Source organism: Gambusia affinis, linkage group LG11, assembly GCF_019740435.1.
Source record: "Gambusia affinis linkage group LG11, SWU_Gaff_1.0, whole genome shotgun sequence".
Taxonomy (NCBI): domain Eukaryota; kingdom Metazoa; phylum Chordata; class Actinopteri; order Cyprinodontiformes; family Poeciliidae; genus Gambusia; species Gambusia affinis.
Window position 1 is genome coordinate 16763287 of NC_057878.1, and position 10467 is coordinate 16773753.

Sequence of the window (10467 nt, forward strand, 5' to 3'; positions counted from 1 at the left end):
ATGCCCAGACATTGTGGGTAAAGTAACGAGACACAAAATTAGCAGAGGCTGTCGTTCAGCATCAGCTTGTGCTAAATGACACATCATTTAGCACAAGCTAAATGATCACATCATCATTTAGCACATGATGTGTGCTAAATGACACATCATGTGTCATTTAGCACAAGTCATTGTGTAAATCCAGCAGAACAAACTTAGCATTGTCTTGCCAGGAAGTGGGTGGAGCTCCACTTGGTTTGCCAAATGAGGGGCTAGGCTTCGCTTGGCGTTCCTAGGTGACAAAATTGTGACTCAACAATTTAGAGGTTTTTGGAACAAGTCGTTTTGCAGACACCAGTAGAACATTTACTTATTTCCAAAATTGTTTTATTTTTCATTTTTATTTTTTGCTCTCGGATTGTTTCTAGAAACAGATGTCAAACTGAAAGTACAGAAATATGCAAAAGTCACTTTTTGCATAATAATGGACTTTTAAATTTATAATTTAGACTTTGGTTTGATAATACACCTTTTTCCATGTAACTGGTCACACTCCTGTTAAAACCTTTCATTCATTAAGCTTTCATTCATGTTTTCCCTCTGTGTTTTCTCCAGAAAGGACCATAGAAGATCATGAATATGTTATGGACGTGCTATCAGGCAATGGGATGGAGACTGACAGTCGGCTGTATTTTAGGAAGAATTATGCTAAATATGAATTCTTTAAGAAACCGCTGGTGAGATTGCCACACAATTTTACTGAGTATAAAATAATCAGACCAGTGGTGGTTCTTGCATGAATGGTCTCCTGGACAAGTTTATTATAAATCATCTAAAATCAGGGATGGGATATTGTGCAGTGAAGTCTCACACAAAACACATAAAATAGTTTTCCGATTTCCCTGCAGCAAGCAGAGAGCACACTCTCCCCATTGAGAGATAAAATCAATAGCAACTTTGTTTAAAGCCTAGTCATGACAAGTAAGTTATATTTTTCTGTCTGGTGCTTGTTCCTCCCTGGGAAACTTCCCATATGGCCCACATCAAAATCTGCCACTGGATCACACACATCTTGTAACTGTTAAAAAGATGAATTAATGTTAAACAAATTTTGCTAAATTTTGTAGGACTTTTTCCCAGATCATATGGTTTCCATATCAACAGAAACTAATGGCATTGTGGATCACTCCGAGCTGATTGAGGTATGGAGCTTTTTGATTTTGACAACCAATGGTATGAAAAAAAAAAAGAATGGTCAACTATTTATCCCTCCCAAACAGACCTTCCTCAAATCCAGCACTTGTCCTGAAATCCATGGCCACCTTCATGTCAAAGAGCAAAGCAAGAAGTCCTGGAAGAAGTTTTATTTTGTTTTACGGAGGTCAGGGCTTTATTTCTCCACCAAGGGAACTTCTAAGGTTAGTAAAACAAACATTCAATAAATAATTAAACACTGTTTTTGAGTATTTTATTGATATCATTTCAGTTTACAATTTTAGAAATATACATCTGCTGTAGTTTCAAAATAATTCATTTTGCACTTTCTGAGGTTGCTGCAATTTGTCCCCAGAGGGGTCTAAATGCATAAAACCATTTGGAAAACTCTTTTCTCCGTAAAATCAGTTCATGATCAGTTCATCCTCTGCATGTGCAGCAAAGGTGTTATAACAAGGCACTAGAGCAGGTTGAGCTTGGTTTTCCTGAGGCCAGCTGCAGTGGAAACTATACTCTGTGCTGCTGACAAGTGGAGCTTATACCTGGTCTGCAGCCATGCAAGCACACCCACTTTTCAACTGCTTTCATTTCTTACAACAGTAGGTCTTTTGTTGTTAAAGTACAGATAGGTTTGGTATGGCGCCTGCTTTTCATCCTGTGTGTTTACAATCCATCTGGTGTCTTGGTCAAACACTTTGCTAGTCAGTCAGCACAGACATTAATGGCTGAAGCATTACTTTAAATACGGAAGTGGGAACAGTGTGTCACATGAAAGCAGAACAATGAACGTCTTTCAGTGTTTTTACTCAGAGAGTTATCTTTGACACAGTGTAGCTATTGATACTGTCTCTATGTCTAAATATTTGCTTATTTATTTTATTAAATAATTCAATTTTTCAGATGAAAATCATGCTCCACAATTGAGTTCTTAGATTTTTTCATTCTCATGCTAATTTAATTGGTAATGCTATCTATTTTGACTTCATCGAAATATTTTAAAGAAACCTTGATCATTTTTTAGGAAAATATGCTTTTGCATTCCCATGTCTTTTCTATTAACCATTGTGACGTAAAATGAAATAACCAATACCATTGGAATGTACATGTATATTGACCAGAAATATGTCTTGGTTCCTCATACTTTGTCCTATAAAAAATTTTAACCTCCAGAACTTTCCAATAATTTTAAATGTATTTTGTTGGGTTTTAATGTGACAGGCCAACACAAAGTAGTGTGTAATTGTTATATGGATGGATAATAACACATAGCTTTTCAGTTCTTTTTTTAAAATAACAACATAAATCTCTGTGTTTACATATCTCATCAGCCACATTCAGTCTGATACACCTAAATAAAATCCACAGCAACCAACTGCAACTTGTACCTAATATGAACAATTTTGGTGTGTAAGGCATGTTTCTCTAAGGTTCTGTATAACTTTAGAGTAACAGTTTTAATGATGGCCAATTTTTTTCTTCTTCTTCTTTTTATATTTCCATTTAAGCTCCTAACTACAGCAGTCTTAGCTGTATTTTCACAAGAAGCTCTTTTTGATGTACAGGAACCAAGGCATCTCCAGTTCTTTGCTGATTTCGCAGACAGTGACATCTACACTGTTTTATCAGCCAAAAAAGCGCACGGAGCACCAACAGAGTTTGCTTTCTGTGTCAAGGTAGGGGGAGCTCCTTTTACTTCATGATGTTTGAACTTATTTTATAAAGAGATGAGTACTGTCAAAGCTTTCAGGTTTCCAACACACATTGTATTTTAATTTTGTGTCTGCTTGTTATGTCTCACTGCAGGCTACAAAGTGCAGTTCATCTCGTGATTTGAAACTGCTTTGTGCGGATGATGAGCAGACCAAGACCTGCTGGATCACAGCCATGCGCTTGTTAAAGGTTGGCTTGCTGATGAATAACTGTGGCTGATATGTAGGGAGAGGAATGCTGAGTCAGTGCTAGAATCAGATTTAGCTTTGGAAAGAGGTCAAGGGAAACTATCTAGTGATGCTGGATTAGCATTCCCACTCTTGATAGAGGCAACATCTGTTCATTGTCTGGATATCTGATGGAGCAGTTTAAGGCATGAGTCCATCACACTCCTCCATAAAAAAAATGAGTGTAGCATAAAACATTAATTTCAGTAGATGTTTTTTTCTTGTTTTCACAGCAAATAAGCAAGGTTTAATAATTAAATGCAATGTAGTATCTGGGTTCAAATTAATCATTTAACCTTCTTCATCTTTCAGTTTGGGATGCAACTTTACCAAAACTTCATTCAGCCTCATCAGAAGCAAAAAGTCTCACCAATGGTAAGCTGAAGTTGTAAAGTTGTCTGTAATAATGGAAGCTGAAGGTATTTGTGTAGTGTTTAGGTGCTAGTTAGGTCATTGTAAATTTGTTTATAAATTTCTATTCCTGAATATCAGCCACAATTTGTAGTTTGGGCCGTTTTGTACCTGTCATTGCTCAGTATCTTTCTTATTGTTGAATTATGAACTGACCTTAACGGAGGCAAATGTGGTCTGCAGTTCTTTAGATGTTGTCCTTGTCATTGACAATTGATGTCATTGACCTCCTGGATGAGTTGTCATTGCACTCTTGGATTATTTTTGGTAGTTAGTCAGTCTTAAGATGCTTCACCACTTTCCCATGTTTTCCCCACTTGTGAATAACATGTCTTGCTGTGGTTCATTGACTTCCCAAAGCCTTAGAAAGGATTGTGCAACCCTTTTCAGAGTGAGAGACTTCAATAACTGTGTTTCTTACTTTCTCCTAAGTTTTTGTGAATAAGTCTATGGTGTGATGTTTTTGGGATGTTTAAATAGGTTTCAATGGATTTATTTAAAATCGATCATATCTATCGAACATAGATGTCCAAAAATCTGAAGATTACAGATAATACAGAATATGACAAAGGAGGCAAATATGTTTTCTCTTTGGCCCAGGCTTGTTTAGATACCTTTTTTCTATTGCCTGAGCTGCTTTTTGTTTTTACTCTGGTTTTCTGTGTCTGATACGTTTAGACAAAGAAACTGGAAAAACAAAAGATATTTGTATGGCTCTATGTGTTTTTATTTCTTTGTATGTGTGGATCGTTAGATGTTGTTACCAACATCTGGTCTGATTTCCATGTCCATAGAGCTATAAAAATTATATGCTTACTGAGAACATTTTTGACGTCTTCCAACATTTTCTCTCTGCTGTAAAAACCATACTACTAGGATTTCTTTGTGAGAGAATACTTGACTAGAAAGAAGTAATAGAACATTATAAAAGTAAGCAAGAGTGTAAAGTGGACTAATAAACTTGAACCATGAGACAAAGTTCTATGAATTGCTGAACATTTATATTTATTGAATGGTTTTTAATGCAATATTATAAACTTGTCATATGTCATTGTTCTTCTTTTAGCCTCTGTCAAAATAAATCAGTCAGTGAAGCTTTAAAAACAACGTGAAAGCATTAAAAATGCAACAGTGATATAATTCTGTAGGAGAAATAACTCACCTTCAGTGTTTTAATGTGGACTTCATGTCCAAGAATAGCCTCAAACTTTACTGAGGCAGCAAACAGAATCTATTTATGGGTTATGTGCATGCTCGCAAGCTGCCAGCCTTCTAAAAATACATAATGACCAGCTGCTCTCACATTTGACAGCTCATCCCTTCTTCTTCTTTTCCTGCTGTCATGGGGTCGAATGCTCCCTGGCAGACATAGCCAGGAGGATTTGCTAGAAAGATTGGAAAGTATGTGAATCAGCTCGATGCCAAGCTGGGTAATTAAATTTTATGTATAGATAACATGATATGTTTCAGCAGAATTGCTGCCATTTATAAATGATAGTTGAGCTGATGAGTATTTACGGCATGTGATGTGGGTCAGAAAGGATAAACAGCAGTAAAATAAAAAAAAAAAATGTTTAAGAGCACTCATTTTAATTGCAGAGCTTAGTTGGTGGAACAGCAATAAGTGTTGCAATTTGAAAGCTTTGAGGTAATCCTCATAAGAAGAATTTTCTTGACTGTGTGTGTAGTTTAAAGCCACTCACTCTATGACAGCTTAAAAGAGTAAAATGTGCCCATGTGTCATTCTTTCCAAAGCCACTCTAATCCCTTTTCAATAGGGCTTTCTGTCTGGAATTATCTAGAAATGATGAGGATGGAGTCACATTACACAGACACTAGGTGGCAATGCAATCCCACATTGCATTGCAGCAAGTCTTTAAATCTTCCATACCCTATAAAAGGGACTCAATTAAAAACAATCTGCCTTTTATTTCCATGATTTAGATTTTTACTTGCTAGAACTAATGTGTCTTTTATGGTTTAATTACAGCACCTAAAACAATATATAATTTCTTAACCTTTTCAGAGAAGCATCTCTGAGAACTCGCTGGTGGCCATGGACTTTTCTGGTCAAAAGACACGAGTGATCGAGAACCCATCTGAAGCTCTCTCTGTGGCTGTGGAGGAAGGCCTGTCATGGAGAGTGAGTCAAGGATTTCTCAACAAATGTCTCACTCTATGCAGATAGAGATCGGCTTCATGTTAGCATTGTTTATCAACAAGGTAGAAATGTGTTAAAAAGGAGTACATGAGAGACAAATCTACAAAATGATTTATGGTTTTTACTTTTTATACAAAATATTTTAGAAGTGTGGTATATTTCTATATAATGTATGTAAATGTATACTCTGGTACTTCTAAATGGAGTGCAGTGCAACTAACTGCAGAGTTTACCTTATTATTGAGTAGAGTCTACCACTGTGTATTTTATTCTCAGTAAAAATCCAACTGTTCTCTGAAAGACTCAGACATTTGTTAGAGAACATAAGTGAACAAACAACATCAGGAAGATCATGGAAGTCAGCTAAGAGGTCAGGAAAAACGCTGTGTAAAACAAGAAAAATAAGTTGTGGACAATTTAAAAGCAGGATAGGTTATTTGAAAGTTTCCAAAATTTCAAAGAGCAATTTGTAGCTTAAAAATGGAAAGATAAAAAAGCATCTGTAAGTCTTCCAAGACATAGTTTTACATTTTAACTGACAAGCTGAACAATGTATTAATCTGAGAAACAAACAAGAGGCCCTAGGTAACTTTGGAGGAGCTGCAGAAATTCACAGATTAATTGTGAGAATCTGTTGACAGGGCAGCTATTAATACTGAGCCCTTCAGATCTGGGCTCTGTGAAAAAGCGGCAGGAAGAAAGCAACAGGGAGTCCACTTTGCAGTGTTCCATTTGTCACATAGGGAAAAGCAATCATGTGAAGGAGCTCAGATACAATGAAATCAAAATTTGAACATTTGGCCTGTATGCAAAACACTGTTGATACTGTCAATACATTCTGACAGAGCTTGACTTAATTTGCAAAAAAAGGCAGAGCTTTCATTTGCTTGATGTGCAAAGCCGGTTGAGAAATAATAAAATCCATGCATCATTTTCTTCCTGCATCAAAATTATGTGCTGCTTTACATGAAGAGTGCTTAGAGTAGTCAAAATGATTAGAAAGTGCTATATAAGTTCAGTCTATTTACCATTTACCATTAGTGTAGCACATAAAATCTCAATAAAATAAAATGAAGTTGGTAGCTGCAATGTGACAAAATGTAAAAAGACTGGAGTATGAATACCTCTGCAAGGCATTAATTGAAAGCTTCTCACAAAGCCATGAAGACGACTCAAGAGAAAACAGGTTAACTGAATAGTAACATTCAGTTACTATAGCTTAAAAAGATAAAAAGCATTTTTCCATATCTATATATATATATATATATATATAATGTTATATTATGGCAATCACTCATGTGTCCCTCAGAGGAAAAGCTGCCACCGTTTGAGTGGTCATGGGAGCCCCTCCTCCACACAGAGCTCTGCTCCAAACCTAGGTATGTGAGCTACTTCTCTATCTTCTTCACATATGTTCACATGTAATAAAACAGCTAACTCCCAATCTTTGTGCTGCAGCAATCCACTTGGCTCAGCCGTGGTTCCATGGAAAGTTGTCTCGGGAAGAAGCTCAGCATTTAATTACCCAGCAGGGTCTTATTGATGGGTAAATTGTTAATTTTCTTTTAGCATATTGTCTTGCTGAAGACAATTGGGATTTTGCAAATAGGGTGACCTCTTGCCTCATATCATTTAGAGAGTTTTTCTGTCTTAGCTGATTTGGAAAAGAGCAAGTATAAAAATACATTTATAATTGTTTACACTTAGACCAATCATGTGCAGTTGACAAAAGTATTATTTACAAATGATGACCATTAAAATGGCTATATTTTTGTGCTACAGTGTCACAGCTTAACACTTTCCTTTGCTTTTATTTCTCAACACGTCTGTGATATCTTTACCAAGACAACTAAAACAGGAATCTTTAATTGACCATATTATGTTTTACTACTCATCTCAATAATTCATAAATCTTTAAATATTGGTAAGTCTCAGAAGTTGTATTTTAACATACATACTTTGGCTTGAACTACACTAACGGGTTTCTTCCTCTTCCAGAGTGTTTCTTCTGAGGGACAGTCAAAGCAACCCAAAGACGTTTGTTCTCTCTCTCTGTCACATGCAGAAAATCAAACACTTTCAGATTCTACCAGTAAGTACACTTATTTGCATGAATCTAAGCTAAATTGGAAAACATTTTTTCTGATTAAAAGGTTGGTCAGATGAGGGTGTTTTTACAAATACAGACCAAGATTATTTTTGATGCCTGAACAACACCAATACATACACTTTCCCTGGATTCACATATAGAAGTTTCTAGCTGTAACGGATGGAGACTTATCATGCTCCATTTTTGTTTTCTATTTTCAACCAAACGTGTTGAGATTCACCTGTGGATTTACTGTGAAGAGGATGGATGACATCTACTCTGCTATTTTACCTGCAGTACATTATTATGCACATTGGCTTGTTTTCCATAACCATCTTAATATCTTTAGACAAATCTCTTTGCCATCTCCATTTAAATTTAGAGAAGTGTAAAAACTAAAAGGAAGTGGAAAGACCTGTCTGGGGAGAAAAAAAAATCATATCTTTAAACCACTTTCTTGATTTTGTTATCAATATGTAGCTCAAGAAAAAATATAAATACAAAAGGACTAATAAAAACTTAAATAGTTATACGTTAAGCCTGTTAGCCTTACATAACATCACTTCATTGTAACATCTATGGTGTTGTATCTCAGTCATGGGAGCACAAGTTGGAAGATGGTTGGTTGTAAGGATACATTTTATCCAACTAAATCATAGTTTCCAAAAAAATAGGAAAACATTGAAAAGCAGTGGTGTAGACATATAACCTTATTAAAAATTTTATTTTACTATTAAAATGCCATAAATCTTCTTAGAATATATTGTAATAATTTGTTTCAAATGTCCAGAAACTTGTGATAGAGCGAATTGAGGATTTTGGATACCTCCCTTTTGTATTTCTTATTATATAATCCAATTTGACTCTAACTTATTGATTATATCTGAGGCTCGTTGTTCTTTTGGCTCAAAACATGTCCTAGTATGACAACATTTGTACATTTGAAGTCATTATCATATATTGTCGAATAAACCTAAATAAAGGTTTAGATCTCCATGAAAAATAGATGGGAAATGAGACAAACATGTAAAATAAACTCTTCACCAAGGTCAGTTTCACTTTTCTATTTACCACAGTTGGTAGTATCTGTATTATATTTGTCTCTGTTTTATGTGCACATATGAATGTGTGTATTTGGTCCATTTTAGGTGGACGATGAAGGGGAGCTGTTCTATACTTTGGATGACGGTCACACACGATTTACTGATTTGATCCAGTTAGTGGAGTTTTACCAGTTAAACCGTGGGACTCTCCCCTGCAGACTGAAGCATCACTGTATCCGGATCACCCTGTGAAATGGACACTCAAGTCTCCCCAGTGGGCCCTTTACTCTGGATTTTGTTGGATGATTTTTTGCCTTACAGAAGACTGTGGTTTTCACAATGTGGAACATTCTTTCTTTTTCTCTTTCAGGAAAGGCCAGCTTTCAGAATGGACTATATGACCATTAAAGATTGCAAATAAGATTATTTTTTTAATTCAGTTGTATTTCTACATGCCTTGGGAAATCTATGTTGCAAAGCCTAATCATGATGTTTTGCTCTAAAAAGTGTGAAATTGTGTCACTTCACAATATCAGTGAAACTTTTTTGGTAATAGCTGATTTCTAATGGTGTGCACATACAATACTGCTGAAGCTCCTTTATACTCTACAACCACAAACTATTATATTTTATTGGGATTTTTTTTTTTCGCGGTATGCCAACATGCATAATGATGAAAGAGAAGTGGTTCTGAAAATGTAAAAAAAAATCTATCTATCTATCTATCTATCTATATATATATATATATATATATATATATATATATATATATATATATATATATATATATATATATATATATATATATATATATATATATATATATATATATATATATAATTGTCTCCTTTTGCAATTACAGCTGCAAATGCTTTGAAGGATGTTTCTAATGACTAACATTTTCACAAAATATCTTGTCCCAGTCAGATTGGATGGAAAGCTTCTGTAAGCATTGATATGTTTTAATTTAAACTATTCCATTGTAGCTCTGGTAGTAAGTTTAGGGCTGTTTTCCTGGTGATGGGTGAATCTCTGGCCTAGTTTTAAGTCTCTTACAAGTTTTCAATGACCTCATCTGACCACAGCATTTTTCTTCCATTCTTCTACATTTGCTGTGTCTCATATATGCCTTGGGGAAAACTAAAAGAAAAACTTCTTAAGATTTTCTGTAAAACCCAGATTTGTGGAGCACATAACAAATATCTTCCCTGCCTTCAGATTATTTCACCTGAGCGGTGGATCTCTCCAATTCCTCCAAAGTTACCACAGGACTCCCAGCTGTCTCTTCTCATGAATGCACTTTTTGCCTGGCCTGCAAGCAAAGGTGGATAACCATGTTGGTTTGTAGTATTTCCACACTCTTCATGTCTAGACGATGATATGAAAAATGTTAGACCTTCAAAGCTTTTTACCTTATCTGTCTGCTGTTTCTTGGTCTTTCTGATGTTATTTGTCAACAAATGTTTTCTAACAAACCTCTTCGGTTGTTGAATCAAACTAAGCACACATGAACACTATTCACAAATTGTTGAATGAAACTAAGCACATGTGAACACTATTTACTAATTAGTTGACTTCTGATAGCGATTGATTGCACCACTTTATTTTTATGGGCACTAGATGACTGCTGAG

The 10467-nt window shown here is 35.4% G+C and overlaps 1 protein-coding gene across 3 annotated transcripts in view; it reads left to right on the plus strand.

Annotated features, from left to right (window-relative positions):
• The window catches only part of grb14 (growth factor receptor-bound protein 14), a 30671-nt gene extending 21123 nt beyond the window's left edge, over positions 1-9548 (plus strand). For all 3 annotated transcript variants that reach the window (XM_044131559.1, XM_044131560.1, XM_044131561.1), the window contains 11 exons: positions 595-716; positions 1107-1181; positions 1260-1397; positions 2757-2867; positions 2998-3093; positions 3444-3506; positions 5569-5685; positions 7013-7082; positions 7162-7249; positions 7702-7795; positions 8941-9548. In XM_044131559.1, the coding sequence (XP_043987494.1) occupies positions 595-716; positions 1107-1181; positions 1260-1397; positions 2757-2867; positions 2998-3093; positions 3444-3506; positions 5569-5685; positions 7013-7082; positions 7162-7249; positions 7702-7795; positions 8941-9087 (1121 nt within the window). In that variant the 3' untranslated portion in view covers positions 9088-9548. The remainder of the gene's footprint in view (positions 1-594; positions 717-1106; positions 1182-1259; positions 1398-2756; positions 2868-2997; positions 3094-3443; positions 3507-5568; positions 5686-7012; positions 7083-7161; positions 7250-7701; positions 7796-8940) is intronic.
• The last annotated feature ends 919 nt before the right edge of the window (positions 9549-10467 follow it).